A 25,381-nucleotide genomic window follows, 5' to 3' on the forward strand; every position below is an offset into this window, starting at 1 on the left:
ATACTTCATAAAACGATGGCTTGAAAGACTCAAATGGATCAAAGATGGCTTTTCTGTCATCTTTCAGGGCTCTAAATAATCTTTTATATCCATTAATTCAATGGACTTTCAGATGCAGCTGCACAAATATTTTTTTTTTCATTTCAAATTTTGTCACTTTTTTTAGTTGACTTTAAAGAAAATATAGAGATATTGTATAATAAACTGTGAAGTTGTATAAGCAAACAAGGTTATTCTCCAAGGATAATAGGCTCGAAAACTCACTTGGACTTACCATGACATATTCATTCCTTCAAATGACTTAATCAGCTCACTCATTAAATTTCTCAATTTACATTTCAACCTACAAGGTGGAAAACATGGTATAACATAACTCAGGGCCAAAGATAGTACAAACACCTAAATTTGGAAGTCATTATGTTATCCAATATTAAAAGATCACACCAATTTTTTTTTTGCTTCTTTTAAAAAATAAAAAAATAAAAAAAGAAGAGTTTAGAGCGATCACATATGAATGGATTACAAAAAATTAAAGGGAGATGATTAAAAACAAGTTAGAAAATAATTTTTTTTAAAAAAACTCTAAAACTAAGAAGATGCGTTTCCAAAATCACTACACTCCATATTCAGTCATCTTCGACTTAAATTTGTTGAAAGTTAGTTTTTATAACAAAAATTAGTAAAAACATCACCAGGACTGAGACATTCCACAACTGTCAGCTATTCCCTCCCTCGAACCTGAAGGAAACATTGTCCTCATTGTCTTAGAAGAAAGAAGTTAAGTTTAGAAGACATTGAAATCCTAGTTATGCGACCCAAGAGGGGTGAATTGAGTTTCTAAAACTTTGAACAAACAAAACCACACAATAAAATAAATTAATTCCTTACTGAAACCAATAACAATAAATTTAACAATGCACAAAATTAAAAAGATAAGGGATGAGAAAATCAAATGCAGAGAGTTTTACGTGGTTCGACCAACCTTGCCTACCTCCACATCTCCAAGCTCGCCGGGCTTGAGGATTCCACTAATCAAGCCTCAAAGGCTTTAAGAACACTTATAATTGACTTTACAGGTGTCAGTCAACCTTTACACCAAGAGATTATCTCCAATTGCTTAACCCAAGTGTATCCCAACACGTACAATCACTCAAAACAAAGATTACAAATGAATTTTCTCACACACAATGTATATGATTACAAATGAAGGCTCAAAGTGTGAATAAATGAAACAAGAAGAAGTTTAAGGCTCAATGAAGGTTGTATTAGTAATTGCAAGCTCAATGATAACTCATGGATCTCTCTTTATTTGAATTTGATTAAACCATTTTATAGTTGGAGCTAAAAACTAGCTGTTGTTCACCTTTTGAGAGAAATCATATTGGCGTTAACTTCTATCGATTAACTATTTTGACTAGTCCATATAATCATTGGCCTAAATTTCAAATAATCGGTTAACCGTTTGGAATTATCGGTTCGTTGTTAAATTCCTGAATCCTACAAAACAAATTTGGCTTGACCGTTTTTGCTAAACGGTTCAAGATTAACATATAATTTTATTCTGGAAATTATCAGTGAACATTTGATATTAACGATTCGCTATTTAATTCTAGAAACCTGCAAAACAAATTTGGCTTGACCGTTTTTGTTCAACGTTCAAGATTAAAAGTCAATAACTTTTTGCAAATTATCGTTTAACAATTTGAAGTAAACGGTTCACCGTTATTTTCCAGAATCAAAATTTTTACATAATTTTCGTAGAAAATGATTTTCCCATTTAAGTTAACGATTATTCAAAGTTCATGAACATATCTAAAAATATTATACGGCCTTTAAGAAATTGTTTAAAGAAAGCTCCAACATTTTTAATAAAAAACATATAAAGTTTTTTATCGTCAAAATCAATATTATAAACATATACATTGTAACAGACATAACCTAGCCACTGTTAGAAAATATTTACAAATGTAGAGTTACATCTAATTTATACATTTTACAAGGGTTATGCCATCATCATTGGTTGACCAATCCAACACTAAAGTCATGGGATCTGACTCTAGTTTGTAAACTTACAAAAGAACAAGTAACTCGTTAGCAGTAGGAGCACAAATAAAGAGTTTTTTTTTTGTTGATGATAGAATGAAATAATTCTTGATTGCATGATTGGGAAATACTATTAAGACATAATGAAAGTTATTAATATTTAATAAACCAATGAATTTTATTTATGGATATTCAAATGATCCCAAGAAGTAAATATAATCAACGTCCCTAAAGTTGTAAGATCTTCTGGCAAGAAATTGAAGGCACCATCATGATTTAACATTTCATATATTCCTTCTTGCATACTTGAGACAACAAACTCTCTCTAGTTGGTGGGCTGGGCAAACATCCCAAAAGTTTTAAAGCGTTTGGAATAATGTCTAGCACCTGGCTTACTCGAATGAAAGCAACTTCTGAGACAATCTTTAACAATCCTCAGTCACCACCTCTATACACAAGATGTAATTTTCTCTTAGCTATAACACGACCAAAATCTATGGTTGCTTGAATGAATTCATTATACTTTCCATAGTGAAATTCAGAAAGCACACAAATGTTCTTAAGTTGCTGCTCAAACTTGCTGCCATTTGAACAATTCTAAAAAGAAAAAAAATAATTTTTGAGTGCTTGAAAAGGAGTACCTATTTAAAGATCTTGGTAACAAACACAATGATACATAACTATGATTGGGGTGGTGTGTTTTTCAAATGACGCGTAAAACTTGTAGCTCAATAATTCATAAGCAAACAGTAAAAACAAAAAAAAAGTGATTAGATATAAAATCAGACAAAAAATAATAATAATAATGCAAAAGATAAAAGAACAATAAAATAAAAGGATATTTACTAGTGGTTGTGATTATGGCTGACATCTTCCTCTGGTTTTATACTCAGTAACAACTTGAATGCCCTCTATGGGTCGAGGATAGGCTTACCATTTGGTAGGGGTGTTCGCGGATCGAATTTTACAGATTAGACATCAATCTATATCCGATTCACAATTTTGTGGATTATAATTTTTCAATCCAATCCAATCCACGGATTCATTAAACTCAATTCAAATCCAATCCATACATCTGCGGATTAGATGTGAATTTGACTCAATCCATATCCAATCCATACGTCTGCAGATCGGATGGGGATTTAACTTAATCCATATCTAATTCACCATTTTCCGCATTAGTTTCCAAATTAAAAAGTTTTAGTTCTCCCTAATCCATGAACTAATGAAATTAAAAAAAATCCAACATAAAAATAATTTTACTACCAATTAAATTTAAAATTGAATAAAATTTAAACAAATGAATTGTTTAAATAAAACTAAAATAATACATTCAAAGTTTCAAAATATAGCACATCGAGATTAATTGTTCAAATAAAGCTACAATAATACGTTTAAAGTTTCAAAATATAACACACTAAGATTAATTGTTCAAATAAAGTTACAATAATACATTAATATAAGACTGAAATTAATTGTTCAAAGAAAGCCACAATTAAATGAAATGGTGAAGTTTTTTAAACCAAACACAGTATGATCCTTCACTAGGGCTATCGCACTTGTCGAAAAGTAGTGATTACGGAGCCGTCAACGATGGGAAACAGGAGAAGTACGGGTGGCGATCTTGAAGGTTGTGATAGTACAATTGTTTGGCTGGAACTAGTGATTGTGAAGTGGCTCGATGGACTCAGGGAAGAAGATTGCTTTCTCGCTAGAATCACGCGGCCGGCATCCTACAAATCGGTGTCGAGTGTATATCGAATCAGTATTGGGTGTTGCTAGTGCGTGTGACGACGGGGAAGCTTAGGCTTTTTGTTTGCAAATTGTTGGTGACTTGGCGTTACATTACTTTGTTTTTGGGTGACTTTGCAAATTGTTAGTAACTTGGCGTTATGTTACTTTGCTTTTGCTAGTGCGTGTGACTTTACTTTTATTTTGTTTTACAATTTTTACAAGTTATATTTGTATATTTGATTATTTAATTATTTTTTATTTAATATTATTATTGGGTAATGGCTAAGATATGTTATAGTGCTTATGTAACTATGTAATGTCACATTTATAATATTCTTTAATTAAATTTATAATAATTTTTTAACTACATAAATAAATATATATATTTGCGGATTCACGAATTTTTACCGATTTATAGAAGTAAATCCATATCCAATCCATCGATTGCGAATTTTTAAAATTTCAATCCATATCCAATCCACAGATCCACGAATCGGATTTATACAGATCGAATTTTCACGGATCAGACAGATTGAGTGGATTGGATTGGATTCTGAACACCCCTACCATTTGGTTTTGGAGTCAGATTCCTAAGACTAAACTTTACACTTTCTATTTGGAACAACTTCCATAAATTCTGAATCTCACTTACCACATATCCGTTCAGATGCATCTCAAGATATCGTAAGATATCATCTAACAATTATTTACTCATGCCATTCTTAACAAACTTGATTTTATCTTCATGATTTATAGAAACTATTCCTAAAGTTGTGGTCTATTACAAGCAAGTCTTACACAGTTAGGACATTTAGAGCAAAGCCACTTAGCTGTTCTTTTTTTAACAAATATGTTTTTACCAAAACCAGACACGTAAGAAACAAATGGATTAGAAACCTCACCTGGCTATTGGATATTTTCTTCAATTAACCAACAAATGTCGGTAGAAATCTCATTGATCATTAACAAATGCAATCGTTCATAATGAGCTTTGTAAATCTTCATAAGAGCATTTTGAGAGAGAGGTAAAATGCTTATGCAATTTATGTTGTATTTCTTCCATTTTTTGGTTTCAATTATTATGGAAAAATGAAAATACCAACTTAAAAAGTCACAAATTACCGTTATCTGTCATTTATATGGGAAAGTGAATCAAAACATATCATAGCAATGAATCAAATATGCAAAATCAAGTCAAAAGTGAAAGAGAACGACAAAATAAAAACACATCAATAAATATAATCAAACATATATCTCCTTGGCAAGGGCGCTATAAACTTAACATGACTTAAAAGTGTTATTACTCCTAAGTATAAGAGTATCTAGTTATAGTATAACTTGGTGAGTCCGGGTTGAACCACGTGGAATTTAAAATCTAGTAGTCAATTTATTAAACGAAGAAAATTAAATGTGGGAAAGGAAATTAATAAGAATCAATATAAAAATATACTAAGGTTACGAGATCCACTCTTGGATTTAAAATTATAGTTATAACAATTCTCTTATATTTGTATTTTGCATTTTTTTCCAGTTAATTATTATGCCATTTAATTCTTAACTAACCATTAGTGTATAAATATGGGACCAAATACTTAATGTGCCACAACTATATTTAAGTGTCAACATTATGTCAAAATACCATATAAATCTAAAGAGATCTAATCTATAAATTAACATAACATAAAAGAAACTAGTAAGGAAGAAAAACACAAATAAAATAAACTTTAAAACTCACTTGAGAGAACAAAATTTATATGTTCTCCACTAGTAGGCTATTTCAAGCTTACTTTCGAGCAGTCCTTCAAGTGTGAGAGAGAAGTAAGAGACAAGAAGAGCTCCTTATGCTTCAACAATTAGTAGATTGATGTACGCTGTAGTCTGTGGAAGGCTAGATATTGCTTATGTAGTAAGTGTAATCAGTCATGTCTCTCTAATCTTGAAAAAGGATTTGCAAATATCTCTTAGTCGTTTCAACACTAGCAGTAGTGAAATGGATTCGCAAATATCTTAATGTTGAGTGTTAGAAAATGCATATTTATAAAGGAGAAAACCGTCATTTTACATTTTAAGTCTTACTAACAACCCTTACTTTTATATATTTAACCTTCTTGTGATTTAATTACATGTGTTTTATTTTAATTAAGTATTTTATGTATTTTAGGGGCATTATAGTCATTTCACAATAAAGGAGAGATCAGACGGCAAAACGGACATCACTTTTGAACTCAGGACGGTCGAAAACCTTAGGAGGAGCATAAAAGGAAAAATGGCACTATTCACATGTACGGTACTATTCACGTGTACGGTACTGTATACGTTACTGTTCACGACACTGTTCACATAAACGGATGATGACGTGGCATTGACCGATGATGTGGCATTGACTGATGAGGTGTCACGATCCTGTTGGACTAAAATTCTTATGTACTGTTGATGGTGACGTGGCAGCATATCAGTGGACGAAAAATCTCGCGTACGGTGCATGCATCACACAGGATTATTTTCAACCAAACCGCGTCACTGTTCATCCGGGTCAAACCGCGTTACTGTTCAAAGTCGGGTCAAACCGTGTTACTGTTCATCCGCGTGGTCAAACCGTGGACTGTTGACTGATGACGTGGCGCAATCCTGAGCGTCCAAACTGTTTTTAATCCGATGGCCATGATTTACTCCATGTATCTATAAAAAGGGGGCCTCCCCCCCCTAATTTGATATCTCTGAATCCATTTTTGGGATCCATTTTCTGTAATTCCCTCTCCATCTTGTATTTTCTTCGTATTTTAATAAATTCCCATTTTGCCCCTAGTTCAACTATGAGTGGCTAATTTTCTTTCAAGCTTGGGTTGAAGGTGAAGTCTCAACATGTGTCATGGGCTTAATTTGGTAAATTTATTTTCTCTTCCCCTCTAATTTTTGTGGATGTTTTGACTTCTCGTCGACAAATAATAATAGTCTTGTCTAGATACCGCCTTGGTTACACCGGCTCTCTAGTATAAGGTTATTATTATTTGGCACGATAAGCCCTTAGCACCATATTGATTAGAGCGTGGTTCATGAGGTGTGGATTCCCCCCTCATGATTTAATTGGCATTAATACGAATTATTTAGCCCATGATGCATGTTGATACGGATCCAGATACCCAAGTACGTCATTTCAATAGAATTATCTTCAATTTATTCTCGCCATTGCAATTCCAATTTTAGAATTTATTCTCGCCATTTTAATTTAAGTTTTAGCATATACCAAATCATTTCCACCATAAATCCAACAACCCATTTACAAAATTAATTCTACACATAATTAAAATCCACCTCCTCGTGGGATCGACACTCGTCACCATAGATCTATACTACAACAGATTCGTGCGCTTGCGAGTACATTAAAATTTGCACAACACTTAAGAGGTGTTTTTAAGGTATGTTTATGCTTTGGTGGTGACAATTTTGCGTTACAAGTGTACAAAGATACAAATATGGCAGATGGTGTTGATTTTAGAAAATCCCTATTAGGATATATGCTCATCTTTGCAGGGAGAGTAGTCTTATGGCAGTAAAAACTTCAGCAGTAAGAATTTCCAATAAGAGCTAGGTGTGAAAAAAGATAGCTTTCCTGTGTACTGCGACAATCACAGTGCCATTCACTTGGAAAAAAGAAATTCGATATACCATTCAAAATTCAAGCATATTGATGTGAGGTACCACTAGATACAAGATGTGCTTCAGAAGCAATTATTAGTGTTTGAAAAGATTCACCTAATGAAGAATGGGTCAGATATAATGACAAAGTCATTGTAAAAGAAGAATCTGAGAAATTATAAGCAGAGAGCGGTCTTGGTGGTGCCCCCCACATAACCTAGAGGGGGAGATTTGTAGGTTCATCTTATTGGGATGGTCTAAGCTCAAAACTTCCATTAGTGTAGTTGTTTAAGTAATTAAAGAAAGAATAGGGGTAAGTGAAATTAGCCAATATAATACATAAAAGTAAATAAGCAGAAGCAGTGGTAACGTGGGAACAACACAAAAATGAGAGAGACCAACAAAAAAAAAAAGGAAAAAAGAGAGCCTATGGCTGACTATTCAATTTATGAGTAAGGGTTTCGATATTTGATTGGACAATTAGAAGGAGAATTAACTTTGTTTTCTCATGAATTTGGAGTGTTAACTCATTTGTTAGAGAGATAGATATTAGAGTGTTATTGTTAGCCAAAATTGTTGAGATTGTTGGTGTTGTTAATATCTAATGTTATCTAAAGAAGAATTTTTGTTTTAATCGCATTATTTATTTAGTGGAACGTTATATTGGACTATAATCTCATAGTTTTTTTTCAATTTGGGTTTTCTATGTAAAAATTTGTGTCTCTTCTAGTTGATTTATTACTTTGGATTGTATTGGTTTATTTTCTGCGTATTAATTTGTGATGCATATTCCATTTTAAGCACACAAGGAGGGAAAAAGTTTGCTTTCGCTTTCTTTGTAGTTGTTTGTGTGAATTCTTTTCCTAACATTATAAAGGACTGAATGCTTTATTGACTTATTTTCTTAGGGCACAGGACGGATCATGTATTTCTATCAAGAATAGAGGAATTATATATGGAAGAAATATTTTTCTTGAATTATTGGGATTCATTATAAACTTAGACATTGACTAGCCGTTGGCTAAGTTACGAAGAAAATCTAGACTTGAATGATAGTTGGCTATCTTTTTTTTTTTTTTTCGCGAGTTTGCATGTCATAAGATTGTGTGAGATGATTCCATTGCAGGCTTTTAGTAGAGTAATACAAATTGCCATATTTGTTTTCAATGGTTTGTTACTTAGGACCAGATGTGACTATTTGAAATCCATGAATTCCACATGTGGTGGGCAATGTATATCAACGTAGTTGTCTTTTATAAGTAGTTTAATAGTATTTTATACTTTAATTAATTACATACTTGTGTGTATTATTTAGTTAATAATGCTTAGGACCAGATGTTTGAATTTTACAAAATTCAAATTTTAACTAGAATAAAAAAAATTAGGGCTAGACTTACTTAAATGTAATGTAACATTTAAATAAACTCATGAGTCAACCTACAACAGCTCAATTGTTTCACTTATTGTAATTTTTATTATTTAGCGTGACAATTCAAGCGTTATTGTATGTAACATATGATGTGACGTAGCATGACCCTCAAAAATTATATATTACATATTACATCACTGTACTATTTTGACAATTTTGATTCCAAGTCCAAATGAAAGTAATATTTAATTTTTTTATCTGAAATATAAATGAGTTTTAATTTTTCTAAAGCATGAATACAAATATTTGAACAATATTTTTTTAAATATCTGAATATAAATGGCTTCTTTTTATTTTTATAAATATAAAAATATTGAACATGATTATTTGATATGTATATCCTTTTAAATCAAAAGAAAAAATAAATTAAATTTTATAGTTTAGGAAATAAGTATATTTTATAGAGATAGTTTTGGAATATATAACATTTACTTCTCATTTAGACCTTTTCTCTATTTAGGTAAAAATTACAAAAGTTTATTTATTATATTTAGATGTAAATATTTGAAAATCGGAGATAAATTAAAAACACAAATGTAAATTTTTTAAAAAATATGAAATTAATAGAATTTCAGACTTCAAACATTTAATAAACAAGCCTTTAGATTTTATAAAATTCGGACATGCGGACTAGGTACACTTTTGTATGTATCATTTACTGTCACACCTTTAATTTTATTTTGCGATATTATAGAGAGAGCCCAATATTTATTTTCAAATGAAACGATCAACACAATTTCACAAATTGAACGAAACTTACTGTGAGAAGATGTTATTAGATCCAGAGGCTATTGCATTCTTGTTTCAAGTCAAGCTCTTGATCTTGAACAAACTCCAAATCAGGCATTCTGTCATTTCTTGAGTTCATTTTCCGTTTTTCCGAAAAAAAAATGATGAGAAAAAAAATCATAAGTTATTTTTGTCAAAGTGACTCCAAACATAAATTTTCCATTATTTTCGTTTTTGCGAACAAGTTTTGTATGTTACAATTTTTTATTATACCTTTATTATTTTCTCAACAAGCTACCAGTTGTTTCTTCCATAATGAAATGGCAATATAAATTGCTAACGTAAACACTTTTCTAGATGCACAAAATTTTTTAGACAAATCTAAAATTCTGTGTGACTATTTCTAAACACAAAAGGACCTGTGTAACAATTTTTGAAAGAAAGATTCTTTCTGATGTCAATGTCTTTTTCTTTTTTCTTTTTTCTGAAGAAAAGGAAAAATATTTTTTTAGAAAAAAATATGTTGATTTAATCAGAGTCATCTTGGTTTCAATAAATAATTAATCTTCTAGTATAGTAGTCTTGTTGTCAGTGCAATGTACTGATTATTCAATTCACTATGTACAAATTACAAGTCATCTTAACATTATGAACCAAAAAAAAAAAAAGCACATCTTGTAAAGCACACTTGTAGAAAAATCATCAAAAATGGTTCCATGATCCAGATTTACACAAAATCAAGCTAAAAAAGACATGGCCAAACTTCCACAAGATATTTTTACTGATACACTATCGCGGCTACCTATTGAGGTCCCTTTTTATGGTTTAAGTGTGTATCCAAGACATGGTTTTCTTTAATCTCTAATTCTCAATTTGCCAAATTCCAACTCTAACAAGCAATTTTAAAAGTCCGGTACCAGTGGTAAAATTTGTAGAGTCTTACTCACGACTTCTCCACTTCAATCCATCGATTATAGAGCATTTGGATTTGGTGATCTGAGTAACGGTAATGTAACACTGCAACTTGGTTATCCAGGGAAAAAAATTCCTGGAGATGATGCTACTATTATAGGATCCTGTAATGGCATGGTGTGCATATATTTTGATTCCACCAACATGGTTTTGTGGAACCTGAGCACTCGAGTTTCCAGGGAATTCTCAATGCCTGATCCTTTTCTTGAACAAGATGATTTTTCAAATGGGTTTGGTTATGATATCTTTGGTGATGATTATAAAGTGATTAGATGTTTTATTTCAACTATTGGAAATGGAAACGTTTCCAGGGAAACTAAACTTCTTGTTTTTTTCCCCTGAAAAACAGTTCCTGGAAAGAAATTTAGTACTTTCTTTGGAGTGCTGATATCTTCAGAATAGGAGTTCTGTCAAATAACCTACTGCATTGGCTTGAAATGCAAAAGGGAGCTTCTGAGAAGAAGTATGTAATTGTGTCATTCGATCTGATAGAAGAAAGATTCGAAGAGATTTTGTCTTTGCAAGATCATACTGACCAAAATACGTATGTTGTAAACTAGAGAAATTGGAGAGACCGCCTTATCATTTTCAACGATCAAAAGGACCGTAGTTTCGGGGCCTGGGAATTGAAAGAATCACATGGACTAGAGTGTTCAGCATCTCAAGTAAGATATTTCCTAAATATGAATATTATCCAACTCTAGTAGGCTTTACTAAAGAGCATAAAGTTTTGGTGGAGATTGATGGAGGGAAGTTAGTTTTGTAGAACAAAGAAGGAAAAGACATTCAGAAGTTTTGAGATATATGATGAGTGGCATTGATTTGAAGGTATCATGGGCGAGGAAAGCTTAGTTTCTCCAATTGTTGATGAAGCAAGCAAGTTTTAGAAATAATGCTCTAAGGAAAAGGTAATAATGACATTATCAGTTTTGGCCTTTGATTTTTTTTTTTTTTTTCTGAACACTTATCACTTGCTGCATCTGAAATGTGATTCATAATGGCAGTGGCATCTTTACAACTCTTTAAAAATAAAAAGCGAAAAAATAGAAAAGAAAATTGCGATATTCATATTCGACCATGTCGTATATTCATTTGCTTTTTCTGATCAAGATGCATGAGCCTCAAGTGGGTGCATTTAAGGTTGGGTTTTAAAGTTTATTGAAGCACTCAACAACTCATAAATGCAATTATTGCCACAATAATGGAAGTATCTTTCAAATTTTTATTTTGATCAAAAGTCATCTGGATTTAATCTATAAATAAAATCTGCATGTGCATATAGTCTCAGTGTCTCTAATGGCTGATATTTAAAAACTATGTCCATCTCAGCTTAGGTGTCGATGCATTGACCAACTAAATCAACCATAAACAGATTATTAGTAAGGTGTGGATCACCCCTTGTAAACGCAGCATCTCTCCCATGCTTTGCCGATATGGGATTTGCCTAGGGTGTTATATACACCCCCTTAGGGAGTTATATACACCCCCTTAGGGAGTCAACGTCTTTGCTGAGATTTGCCCCACCATCGCTCAAGAGGACACGCAAAATCGCTCTGATACCATAATGTCATGACCTAGCTCATACTTGACAAAATATTGTCTGCTTTAGGCCTTAACAATGCCCGTGTGTGTTTGTTTATGGGGCGCCTCAAAGCTATAAATATCTTATCATTTCTTATCTTTTTGAAGCTATCAAAAGATACACTATAGTTTGCAATAAGAATAGTGCTGGCTAAGGTGGCGTTTATTTTTTTGTCTGAAATCTGAATAGACCTGAATTAGTCTGAATTCTGAATAGGTCTGAATGTCTGAATCTGAATAATATGTTTGTTTTTTTGGTCTGAATCTCGGAAAATAAGTATTAAATTGTTTGTTTTTTTAACTTAAAAAGCTGAAAATATGTACTTTTACATTTGTATCCTTATTAAATTTGTATCCTTATTAATACCACAATATTTTAACATTTATAAGTAAAACTATATTCAAGTGAATACATAATTATTTTAGAATTTTAATATATAAAATACCATAAATTTCAAATTTTATCATATATAATATAAGAAAGAAAAAATAGGGATATTTTTATGTGGGGTAAATATCCATGGGTGAGTTTTGTCATAGACATGAAAAATAAATTATAAAATAGGGATATTTTTGACATTAACAAGTAATTGACTTAATTCAGATTTCTCCATTAAGTAAAAAGTCAAAAAAATTAGCTTATTTTATTAAGTTAAAATTATCTAAAAAGTCTCATTAAGTTATAAAAACAAACACCTCTAATTAACTTAATTAATTAAGTTAAGTCAATTTAAGTCATTAAGTTAAAAAACAAACGCCACCTAAGTGTTGGCAGGAGAAAGAATCTAGAGATAATTTTTAATAAAGATGGTTAATTTAGAAATTTTATATGCGTTTAGTGAATGAATAATGCTTCATGTATTTAAAATAGCACAAAATTTAATACAAAAGCATAAAAAATTAAAAAATTCTTGTGTTGTGGTGAATTCTTTTCTTGTAATGAATTTTTTTTTTTCAGAGATGGCGTACTATTTTTTATACTATCTTTTTTTTATATATATATTGGTATTGTCAGCCAACCGATGAATAAATTGTAAAATATTAATGTGAAAAATCTCTGCACCTCTTCGAATTTTATTTTTTAAAAGATAAGGAGATAAATGATTTCAAATTAATCTTTTAACTCTCTAACTTTTGTCAAATTTAAATTTGAATAGCCAACAAAATAAAATTAATTGAAAACTCTACCTCCGTACTCCGAGTGCAATTATTTTGACTCGAATTAATGCCTTAAAAATTTGAAAAACAGACCAGCACATTGAATATATAAAATGTGCCTGTATATACATCACACCCTGCCAATCACGGTGTTGTAATAATTGAATCATTGATCAGTAAATATATCTTATTGTCCTTTTCTCATGCGCATGCATCATTACGAAGTCATGCTAACAGTATTGTTAGATTGTAACTTGTTAGATTATAACAAATCATATTTGCAAATATTCACATGAGGAGTCAAACATGCTTGCATAAAGTTAGTCCACATTTGCGAGCAAGCGTGATTATATATAATGTGCTTCTCTATTATAGTGTGTGATCAATCAGGCAAGCTTAATTTAATTGATCATCAGTATCTATGGATGCGAATCAAGATCAAGGAGCAAAAGAGTTGTTTCAAGGCCAAGCTCAACTGTATAAGCTCATGTTTAATCATTTAAGCTCGATGTCACTCAAGTGCGCGATTGAGCTAGGCATAGCGGATATAATTCACAGCCACGGACGGGCCATCACTCTTTCTGAGTTGGTCTCGGCACTTGATATTCAGCCTACAAAAACGACTGGTTTATTCAGGCTCATGCGCTTGTTAGTTCACTCGGGCTGCTTTAACAAAACCAAAGTCAATGGACAAGAAGAAGCATACGGGCTCACAGCTGCTTCTACTCTGCTCATCAAAGACAAGCCCTACTGTTTTTCACCAACTGTTTCAGTATTTCTTGACCCATGTTTTGTCGCTGCATTTCAGTCTTTAGGTAGTTGGTTCAAAGGGACTGAGCTCACGTTGTGGGAAACTGTTCATGGAATCAAGTTCTGGGAATTTATGAATCAAAACCCTGGAATAAACCAGCGGTTCAATGAAGCAATGGCCAGTGACACTGAAATACTGACAAGCTTTGTTGTCAAAGCCGCGTGCAAGCAAATCTTTGAAGGGTTGGGCTCATTGGTTGACGTAGGAGGTGGCAACGGATCGCTTTCCAGAATCATCTCTGAAGCATTCCCTGGCATCAAATGCACTGTACTCGACCTCCCGCATGTTGTTGCTAACCTGCCTGAGGCCGACAACTTGAAATACATAGCAGGTGACATGTTTCAGTTTATCCCTCCGGCAGATGCCTTTCTCTTCAAGGTAAGATCCAATTTTAAAAATTTAAAACAACTTCTTAACCGTTTTCGTAAATACCAGATGATTTATTTCAATTGTTCTGTGTGCAGCACACATATCCGGACGTTAGAATCTTACAAAATCAGGATTTGAATGATCCAAATCAGATTTAAAGTAAAAGCAAAATGCTACACAACTCTAAATTTAATTAACATTTGGATTTTACAGAATCTAGAAGTTTAGGCTTTAGCATGATCATTTACGTAGTCATTCTCTAGTGCGGTTACCCTCATTTTTTCGAGTGTAGATTCGAAGTTTACCATATTGGTAAAGGCTTGTATAACATTGAAACTTATTTTTTCATAACTTATATGTATATGTATTTATATGTGCGTGTGTGTGTTTATAGGCGGAGTAGTAAAGCGTTTTATCTACAACACTATAAAATTATTTTACAATATTTAAAACAACCAATCTGCATTCTAAAAAGTATGATTTGTGTATGTGTGCGCGCATAGATAGATAGATAGATAGATAGACACACGCACGAACTGAGATTTTATTAAAAGGAAAAGTTATATTTTAACTAAAATGTCAGATCAAACAACAGAACTGCACTATAAGTAGTGGATATTAATTAAATGAGTGATTGGCATGGTTGCAGTTGATTTTTCATGGATTAGGTGATGAGGATGGGTTGAAGATACTGAAGAAACGCAGAGAAGCAATTGCAAGCAATGGTAAGAGAGGAAAGGTCATAATAATAGATATTGTTATCAATGCAGAGGAAGAGGAACGCGAATTAACCGAAACAAAGTTCTTGTTTGACATTTTGATGAGCGTTAACGCTAATGGAAAAGAGAGAACTGAAAGTGAATGGGCAAAGCTATTCTCCGACGCTGGTTTCAGTCACTACAAAATAACACCTATATTTGGCATGAGATCCCTCATTGAAGTCTATCCATAAAGAATTGAGTAACCGTATTCCCGCAAGTCTCTTGTACTGCTTGATGGAATAGCAAAGTTTCGTTCAAGATGTATGCGTAGTAGTTGAAATGTCTCGTAATGACTAGAAAATGAGGTGACACACGGGTTTGAATATAGGATGAGTCACTCAATTAAAATGCTATAGTCTTTTGGTATGGAAACTTAAATATCCTAGACCACCCTTTAATATATTAAGAATAAAGGATTAGTGTGTACCGTGTTATATTGCATTTTTATATTGTTTCCAGCATCTGCTCTTATGTTTTATCTTTACTAATTAAATTAAATTACGATCTTTCTTAAGTTATTGTGTTCCCAAAACAAGTAACTGCAAAATAATTTATATTGTTACTTTGGATATCTTCAATTAGGTTGTACATTAATGATAAATGATTCAAAATTTATATTTGCAATGTAAGTAAAAAATAATAATAATTTGTAAAAAAATTTAAAAAGCAAAAATCACTACTAGAAAAATGGCTTTTACTGACACTCGTCTTCTGACACTTTTCTAAAAAGTATCAGTAGTTACATATATTTGGGTCATTTTCCGTGTTTAACAGACAAATGTCACAAGTTACTAATTCTATAGTGTTTGTAGATTAAACATCAGAGATTATCGACACTATGGTATCATAAACAACAAAAAAAAAAGTCTATTTTTGTTTTAATTGCTACTCGAACCTAAGACCTCAAAACTGGAGTGCTTTATGTTCAAACAACAAACCACCAGGCCAAATTCGTATTTTAGTTTATGTTGAAAATGTTCAAATTATCATATTAAAATAACAACAATATAAAGCAAAAGCAAAAAACCCTAAAATCAACATAAACATAAAATTCTCTAACTTCTAATTCTATGGCCAGCCGCCTCATCTCTCTGGCAAGATCCTTCTTCTTCTTCGTACCTCTAAAAATTCTCCCCTTCGAGCCCTAAAATTCAAGGGTCCATGCCATGGGAAATCCTAACAACATTGCTCAAATTCTAAGACCCATACCATACGAAACCCTAACGAGCTACATGAGGTTGCGAAACATCCACCATGCCACTAAAGACCCATATATATATATTTTTTTTCGTCTCGCAAGTCACCTGCGACTGAGTCTCGCTGTCTCAAGCGTTGATTAATGGCGGCCTCCGTTGCACGATCACAGCTGACCCCACTTTCGCGACAGATCACTGCTAAACCCTCTCAGTCGGATCAAACACCAAAATGCATCGTCAGATTCCGTCTGCTTAACATCCCACGGTGGTTTAACGTTACCGTTAAGGCCTCTATTAACAGAAACGATGAGAAAATCGGCTATAACAATAACAAAACCGCTCTGGCGCTTCACCGGCAGAGCATTCTCGATGATGATGAAGAGGACGCCGCTTCGAAGGATTTGTTGAATTCGCTTCCCCGTATGAGAAATATCCATCTTGTCCTTCTCCTTTATTCGCTTTTATTTGATTTTATTCTCTCTCGCTCTCTTTCTTTTTTTAATTATTGTATAGGTTTGGTTTGTGTTTCAGGGCCTTTGTCTTCGGCTCAGTTTTCAAATTTTGTATCCGACGGGTCCCGCCTTCGAGTTGCGTACCAGGTATTTGTTTCATTTCCGCAAAACCGCAGCTACTTATGTATAATTTTGAAAATTTTATGATTTGATGAGATTTTGTAAATATTTGATTGATAATTATAATTGAAGGGAGTTCGTGGAGCTTACAGCTACTTCAGTGTGTTTCCTTGCTTATGCTGGTATCTTTTTTTTTTCCCCTTGATGGTATGTTGGTTAACTGGGTGTTAAGAAATAAGAAGTATATTTATGTTTTTTTCTTTCTAATATTATTTTTTTAGAAGCTCTATTTATTCTCTTTCACTTTGGAAAAATCAATCAATGATCTTTAGAACTAACATAGATGGGTTTTCATGGGCTCTTTCCATGGGAAGCGCAAGTTTGTTTTCTGGTTGCAAGATCTGTCAATGGAATATTTGTAGAGATGCATGTGGTACAGTTAAAATGTTACATGCCCTCACTTCCTGATAGCTTTATCATTATGTTGGTGGTGCTGTTAAGGATTTAGGCATAGCTACTTGAATTTTAATTTTGGAGGCTGTTCTGTTAATATTTTGGTTTAGTTAATAATTGAAATTCAGACTACCATGAAAAGAAGTTGAATTGTATTACATAACTTACTCAAGTCTGTAACATTGCCATGGCTAAATAGAAATTTCACTTTCCTTGCCAAGTGAAAGAAAGGAGGAATTTTGATGTAATCAATGCTTGGTAAGGTCTAGACAGTAGTATCAATCATACTTCCTATGTACAAAATTTTCTTCACTTGGTGTTGGAAGCAATTGTTATTGTTGCAGTCCTGTTTTATTTATACATAGAGCAGGTTCAGGATTGAGATGTTGTTAATATTTTCGTTTAGTTAATTATTGAAATTCATATTCTTGTCTTAAGAACCAGTTTCAATGACTTTGTTTGAATGTTCAAATATTTGTGCAGGGTGGTATGCGAGTTTAAATTTTTGAGCATGACACATCACCACCAGGTATCCGTATGCTCTAAACCTTCTGTATATATTTCTCAACTTTTGATGAGCTTACAAAGCATGGACTCTGTATTCTGATTGCTGCATGTTTCTACTCTTTCTTCTTTTGTTTTAAAGCATGAACTCAGTATTCTGATTGCTGCATGTTTCTACTCTTTCTTCCATGTGCAAAGGAAGGATTATAAGCCAATATTCATAAAAATAACCATTCCATAGTCAAATTATAAGTTATAAAGTTTAAGTAAATAGATTTCACAATAATTTGTATGCAACCGTAACTGCAATTGTGGGAAATAAATTAGGATAAATATCATCTCAACCATAACTGCCATTGGATTAATTATAGTCATATTATAAGTTATAAAGTTCAATTTAATGGTAATTACGTCATTTTTTTATTTTTGTTAAATCAAGTTTTTTTTTTTTATGTTTGAGTTTTGTGTTGTGAATTTGATAAAAGTTTATTTCTGTTAACCATTTTTTCTCTCACATGGTTGGAAATTAACATGCAATTTTTTTTCCCTTTTCCATGTATTCATTTGCAGATTTGATCAATGTGTTTGAAGTTTCTTTTTTCTCAACTTCACTTGTATTCTAACCCATCCACTATTGAATGGAGAATGGAGAAGCTACTGTTGTGTTAACGTAATTGCACTACTTATGTTCAAATAGTGGAGGCAATCATCCTTTTCATTTTAGCTTCTAGAAATGTTAAATTTAGCCACAACTAGTAGGCATCTGATTGGATGTGGCAGAAATTTTTATGTATGTAATTTAGATTATTCAGTTATGAGAGTGAGATTTCGCATCTCTTGTTTGTTGGAGTGTTGGAATTTGTAATGTGTACTAATAATATTTAAATATGAAATGAAAGATTTTATAATATAAATTAAGCTTTTTTGGTTACTTTGTGGTGTTTTTTAATTTCACCAATAAATCAATACGCAATGAGCTAATTCAAATTTTTATTTTTTTAAATAAATTAAATAGTGATACTATAGTAACAGTAATTATAGACACTAATGTGATATCAATAATTACTAATACTATGGTGTTATGATTTTAGTGATACTATAGTAATAGTAATCACTGACACCACTTACAAGTGTCACAATTTTTCTGACTCCCAGATTACTGACACAATTAATAAGTGTCACTAAAAGTAATTACTGACACCATTCTAATGTCAGTAAAGACCATTTTTCTAGTAGTGAATAACCTATTCAAATTAATGAGTAATATTACTATTCAAAATTAATATTTCAAAAGTATAACATCCCCACGATTCTTCTAAGCCAATCAGAAACATCATTGGCTAAGATTGTTTGATGTAAGCCAAAATTGAAGTTTAATTATTTTATTTAGTATTTTAATTTTTTCAAGCAGAATTTATAATTGGACTTGTATTTGGGGTGCATGGATTCTGTTTTCCGGTTTACTATTAGAAAGATTATGTCACGGGCTTAATAATTTATCATTAAAATCCTTATTTTATGCGAGGGTTTTATCTATCTTGATCACATTTCCACTATGTTATTACAAAAATCTTCAATTAACATGCAGTATAATATCCAAGTCAACTCAATCAAGTGAAGCTAATTAAAACTGAGGATCAAATAGCACAATCAACCTTACATAACAAGCAAGAATAATGGAAGCCATGAATTAATCACTAGCCGTTAGACCTCTATTCGTTTCTTTTAATTTAACTAGGTGGAAGCCAAGAATCTTGGGCAAAACACTATGCCCCATATTGTCTATGCATCCAACGATTCGTCAATGAAACTTTTTTTTTATGGTATCACAGCCAATCTTGAGAGTCACAGACATGCATGGTTATTATGTTTCAATGAAAAAGAGTTTGCCACTAGTGAACCTCTTAAGAAAGTTGGCTTGCTTGAATGTAGATCAGTATACAAAAGAAATTCGAAGCTATTTTTGATTGTTTGGCTGCCGTCAAGAAACCAGTGGAAGATGTCGATAAACAGTGGCAATTGGCACGTGGACTTGGACCAGACTTGAGACCTGAAGGTAGCGATGCTGGGAAAACCTCCATACGGTCAATTTGGTCCTTTTAAGGTTCAAAAAGTTGAATTAATTTTCTTGTAATGCAAGCTAGTATCTAAGATGGTCAATGGATCTAGAGATGGTGGAAATAAAAAAACACTTAAAGAAAGATGTAATTGATTGATTATGTTAACTGCTAGCTCATTTGTAAATTTGAAAGATAACGAAGACTCTATTGTAATTCACCCCATTAAGTGCAGTGTGATTATACAAAGAGTAGTATTAGGCATCTTGAAATTTTACCTCAAATGATATGATATTCATAACGATGGCATAGTTTAATTAACTCACGTAATATTTGTGAATAACATGTTACATACCATGCATATCACATAATATTTCAGTGTGAATATTATTTTCTCTTTAATGATAAATTGTATTGTGGGCATTTAAATATACAATATTGTAAAATTTAACTAAAGAGTTGGTGTAACCAAATATTTTGATAAGGATATCTAATGAAATTTCAAATAAATTTCATTTTGATCTTAAATTCCAAGCGACCTGCAGAATATATACACTACGATTTATTCAGAGCAATCCGAAAACGAAATAGTATGAGCTTCAGTTTGATTAAATATTTTTCCCAATACATTCAGATTTCAGAAAGTTTCAAAAGAAAGCTGAAAAAATATATCAATAATTGAAATGAAAAAAGTTAGAAGGAGGTATCTAAAAGTCAATTTCAACGCCAATGATGTGTAATTCCACATGAGTAAACTAATTAATTGCCATGAGAAAACGAAACGAAAAGAAAAGAAAGGTGCGTAAAATTTAATTTGACAATAACAGCTACGTTCTCCAACCGCCCCCCCCCCCCCCCCCCCCCCCCAACACCAAAAAAAGGCATAAATTTCGTTTGACAATGATGTCCTGATATCCATGACGTCAACTTGGGAAAGGAAAAAAAAAAAATTTCATCATAAAGAAATTTCATTTGACATATTATCATTTATCTTGCTTCGCTTGGTATCATTTGTGCATTTTATTGTCTTTGAAGCATATATATTTTTTAGTTTGGTACTATGTTGGTGTTATTTTAATTTATATATTAAGAAACGTGATTGTTATATGGAAGAAATATTTTGCTGAAATAATGGGATTCATTCTAAACCTAGACATTGACTAACTAGCCGTACACTACAAGAAAATGAGACATTTCCAAGAAATAAAAGAAAATGAGACATTTCCAAGAAATAAAAGATACACTGTCGGAAATAGACTTATTTTCACTACAAGAAAAAATAGAATACTTGACATTTTTTATTTGATAATTTTTAAGAAATATCAAATAAATATGATATTTTGTGAAAAATTGAGTAATTGTGAAATATAAATGACAATTTATTTAAACGTCAAATACTTATGACGTTTTACCAAATAAGTGGAAATATATTATATATTTATTGAATAATTACCATTTACGTTTTCCTTTTATTGACTTAAGAAAAAAACAAAAAACGCACATGTTGTGGACCTGTAATTGATATGGTATTAAGTCCAGATGCCCATCTTGCCCGTCTTCCAAGAATTTCAGCTTGCTTTAGCCTAGTGAGCTTGTTTCGTTCACATATCACATTTGGAATGCCTTTGTTTCTTTTAAGAAAATTCAAACTTGTATTTCTTTTCAATAATCACCTCGCATTTTTTATCAATCACTCAATTTCAAATTTCATCTCCATCCTCTCTCGAAGAAGAACGCACAAAGAATTTCAGCTTGCTTTAGCCTCATTTGCTTCTCGAATTTCAGGTATTGTTTCCTTTAATTTTTATAATTTTTTTCTACTTCTCTCTTTCTGGTTTGATAATTTTAGGGTTATAGTTGAATTATTTGTATTTTTAAACAATCTAGGGTTGATTTAATTGATTCCAAGTGTCGTATCTGCTCTGCTATTTGAATGCACATTACTTGTTTGATGAAATGTCTCTTTAAAAGATTATTTTTGTTTTTAACAAGCATCTTATTGAGATGTTTCTCGTAATATATTAACGTAATGCACTTAGCTTCATTTTGGTCTGTTTAATACATTTTAACAAAGGAAATTTACAGAACTGCAACAATTCTCAAATTGCTTGCAAATTGGAAGTAATGTTATTGATTTTTATTAATTAATGAGATTTTAATTTATCTTCTTACCATATAATCCTAGGTTAGTTATTTTGTTGCTTTAAATATCTTTGTTTATCTACTTAGTTTTTACTTTTTAATTAGTATTTTTTTCTAACTCTTTATTCATTTGTTAATAGTTGTCATTGGATCTTGCTTGTGATCGACTTGCCCTCAATGGTTGTTCATTATTTGAATTCAGTGAGAAATGAAATCAGTGTTGATATAAAAAAAAATTGTAACTGTGTAAGTATATTAAAGATATTTAGCTATAAGTGTACTAGTGGTTTTTGCTATAGATATAATTATTGAGTTTAATATTTCGTATTTGATTTGTATTTTTTTGTAGTGGGATTCGAATGTTTCTTGCCAAAAAAGGACAGCAAATGAAAAAGATTAATTTGAAATGGAATGATGTTAAGGTGCCTATGCAAATTGGTAATGTTGAATGCGGCTACTATGTCATGTGATTCATGAAGGAGATTATTGCAGATCAAAGTATACTTTGTGCAAAGGTTAGATCATTAACATAGCTTAAACTTATTGCAGATTTTACAGAGAAATGTGGTTAAAATGAAGCCTATGAATTGAAGGAGTGACAAATAAATATAGTTTTCTGTCTTTTGATGTCAGTTTAATGAAAAAGATACTTATAATAAAGATGAGATCAACGAAATTCGCTCTGATTGGACCACTTATGTTAGTGACTTGATTTGAAAAAAAATGCAAAAGAGACAAGTAATGCAGGTAAATAGCATACGATTCAATTGAAGTACATTAGTTTATTGTTAATATTTTTCATGCATAGATTTTTCCTTCTCTTTGTGCATAGATATCTTATGCTTTCATTGCATAAGGCAACTATATCATCTAGTTGGATTCATAATAAAAGCTCTCAGTTAATTCAATCAAAATTTGTCAATGCCTTACTGGTAACCATGACTTACTTTTTTAGCCTCTTCCTTAAACAATAACAGTAGTATATGGCAGTAATTTTGGTTTCTTGATGTGTAGGGCTATGTGGGAGTGTAGGTGGTGTTGGTGGGGGTGGCATATTTGTTCCTGTACTTATCTGATTATTGGATTTGATCCAAAATCATCTGTAGCACTATCAAAATGTAAGTGAAACAAACCCCTCTTTTACAGATACAATCTTGGTTGTTCAAGACAATCATATGCTTACTCTCACAGTCGTTTTAACCCTCATGACTGAGCAGGTATGATCACTGGTACTGTGGTTGCTACTGTTGTCTACAATCTAAGGCAAAGGCATCCCACACTTGATATGCCCGTTATCGACTATGACCTTGCACTTTTGTTTCAACCCATGTTGGTTCTGGGGATCAGTATTGGAGTTGCTTTTAATGTGATTTTAAGCACAGGAACACATTTTCCTTTTGTACGTACAACGCTGCTATGAAAAACATTTGGACCGATGGTGGAATGCTAACTATAGGCTCAATGTATAGTTTTAGAAACAATCTTATTTTAGATTTATACTTAAGACATTTGATACATTTATACATACAATGCAAGTTCATTTTAATATGAATTCAGGTTTCCTATGCTTTATTATGGTGTTTGAAGTTAGTTGAAAAATTTTGAATTTTATCAAGTTTCAATGTTATAATATATATTATGTGCAGCCCAAGACAAGGAATTATAATATTTGATATTTTTATCAAGTCATTTGCATTTGACCATTTTGAATAATGTCACATGTATATGACTATTATTATGTGTCATACACATTTGACAATCTTATATTGTGAAAAATATTTGATTATTATTAATTGACAAAAATAAATGACAATTTTACTAAATGTCAAATAAGCATATTTGACACAGGAATATTTGGCACTTTTTAATTGTCAAATATTCATTTATTTGACAGTTTTTAAATATCAATTATTCTCTTTTTTCTTATAGTGTATATAATTAATTTGTTGTTTAATGACCCCCATTATTTTATATAATAACATTATTTTATTATTTTATTATTTTTATTGTTGAAATATCTATATTAGGGAAGTAATGTAACAAACATAATAATAATATACGAAATATACTAAATGTAATTTCATTAATTTCAACAATTTATAAAATCACATTCATCATTCAAAAATGCAACAAAAATATCAATTTTATAATATCTTTTACAGAAAAAAAAACCAAATTATAAACAAAATGATATCACCATATCTTAGATATGTTCAATCATCCTCTAAAACAACTTGAGTTGCTGAATCATTTGCCTCAACTTCATCATCCTCATACCCATCATCATCTTCTCTCGTCAAAACAATGTCCTAGGTGAAAGAAGGAATTTTAATCATTATTATTACCAAAACAAGAACTTGTATAAAACATAATCAAGAAGCTGAGACTAATGAGAAAAATATTGTAATAAAAACAAGTTTATATAGATGCATAGTCTCCATTTCAAAAAAACTAATAATTATTTCATCATTCACCTATATTAGAAGCTTGTCCATAATTACTTAAGTTCATCAACTAATAGAGCAATGACAAGTCACCAATCATTTTTTGTGAGAACTCAAAGCATAGAAAAATTCATTCACTTAATCTATTAATAAAATGAAATAAACAATCTATACCTTACGACATGATTCTTGTACAGACTTTCCAAGAACAAGTTTTATCATTCTTTTCAACTTCTGGATTCCTTTCTCTAAGTCTTTTACTTTTACTTCTAAATTACTACATTGATGCTTGTTACGTCCTTGACTTGGAGAACCATACACATCCTTGCCTTTGATGCCTGCTCCCTGACCAACAACACGACCATGTGCTGCTTCTCTTGTCACTTCTTGATATATTTTCCATTCATCCACTGGCAAGCCTTGATCTACAACAGTGGATCTCATTGATTCCATTGTTTCCTATAATAAATAAATACATTTGTGTGAGTGCATATAGTAATGAAATCATGCAAATAAATCAGGAATATTATGAAAATTTAATATCAAATACACACATGCATTTCCTTTGCCTTGTTACTTGCCAATGTCCCCTTACATGAAACATCTTGAATAAATTAAGTGGCTTAAGTTCAGTACCTATTTGTTACTGCAATAAAGAATTGAAATTGAATATGATCATAATAAATAAACGCACTTCTTTTATGAGCAAAGTCAAATATTTATCTTCCCATTTTCTTTTCTATGCTTAGCCATTGGGACGAACTTGTAGTATGAATAAGTTTGGACTTGG

At 31.7% G+C, this 25,381-nt stretch overlaps 2 protein-coding genes and 1 long non-coding RNA gene across 7 annotated transcripts; all 3 read left to right on the forward strand.

Annotated features, from left to right (window-relative positions):
- Positions 1 to 13,671: 13,671 nt before the first annotated feature.
- On the forward strand, positions 13,672 to 15,675 carry LOC18032717 (trans-resveratrol di-O-methyltransferase). Its single transcript, XM_006420575.2, has 2 exons — positions 13,672 to 14,471; positions 15,112 to 15,675. Exons 1-2 carry the CDS (start codon positions 13,704 to 13,706, stop codon positions 15,412 to 15,414), a joined length of 1,071 nt encoding a protein of 356 aa, XP_006420638.1. The 5' UTR covers positions 13,672 to 13,703; the 3' UTR covers positions 15,415 to 15,675.
- A 599-nt stretch (positions 15,676 to 16,274) lies between these two features.
- Positions 16,275 to 18,828, forward strand: LOC18032415 (arogenate dehydratase/prephenate dehydratase 2, chloroplastic). 4 transcript variants are annotated; one of them, XM_024192119.1, is made up of 5 exons: positions 16,275 to 16,839; positions 16,933 to 17,018; positions 17,124 to 17,198; positions 17,928 to 17,973; positions 18,519 to 18,828. In XM_024192119.1, exons 1-4 carry the CDS (start codon positions 16,563 to 16,565, stop codon positions 17,943 to 17,945), a joined length of 456 nt encoding a protein of 151 aa, XP_024047887.1. In that variant the 5' UTR covers positions 16,275 to 16,562; the 3' UTR covers positions 17,946 to 17,973; positions 18,519 to 18,828. The 4 variants fall into 4 exon arrangements, with proteins under 4 accessions (XP_024047887.1, XP_024047884.1, XP_006420641.2 ...); XM_024192116.1 differs by having other exon boundaries at positions 17,124 to 17,173; XM_006420578.2 differs by having other exon boundaries at positions 16,951 to 17,018; positions 17,124 to 17,173.
- A 3,334-nt stretch (positions 18,829 to 22,162) lies between these two features.
- On the forward strand, positions 22,163 to 23,719 carry LOC112098208. 2 transcript variants are annotated; one of them, XR_002905290.1, is made up of 5 exons: positions 22,163 to 22,190; positions 22,288 to 22,393; positions 22,497 to 22,662; positions 23,162 to 23,265; positions 23,365 to 23,719. It is a non-coding gene; the product is annotated as an uncharacterized LOC112098208 (long non-coding RNA). The 2 variants fall into 2 exon arrangements; XR_002905291.1 differs by lacking the exons at positions 23,162 to 23,265; positions 23,365 to 23,719 and adding an exon at positions 22,781 to 22,802.
- Positions 23,720 to 25,381: the final 1,662 nt, after the last annotated feature.

This window comes from Citrus clementina, unplaced genomic scaffold (genome assembly GCF_000493195.1).
Source record: "Citrus clementina cultivar Clemenules unplaced genomic scaffold, Citrus_clementina_v1.0 scaffold_9, whole genome shotgun sequence".
Lineage (NCBI taxonomy): Eukaryota > Viridiplantae > Streptophyta > Magnoliopsida > Sapindales > Rutaceae > Citrus > Citrus x clementina.

Coding starts and splice junctions, on each gene's coding strand:
- LOC18032717 (XM_006420575.2), top strand. CDS start 13,704: ATGGATGCGAATCAAGATCAAGGAGCAAAAGAGTTGTTTCAAGGCCAA. Junction 14,472..15,111: donor CAGATGCCTTTCTCTTCAAG/GTAAGATCCAAT, acceptor GCATGGTTGCAG/TTGATTTTTCATGGATTAGG.
- LOC18032415 (XM_024192116.1), top strand. CDS start 16,563: ATGGCGGCCTCCGTTGCACGATCACAGCTGACCCCACTTTCGCGACAG. Junction 16,840..16,932: donor TTTGTTGAATTCGCTTCCCC/GTATGAGAAATA, acceptor ATTATTGTATAG/GTTTGGTTTGTGTTTCAGGG. Junction 17,174..17,927: donor GTGTTTCCTTGCTTATGCTG/GTATCTTTTTTT, acceptor ATATTTGTGCAG/GGTGGTATGCGAGTTTAAAT.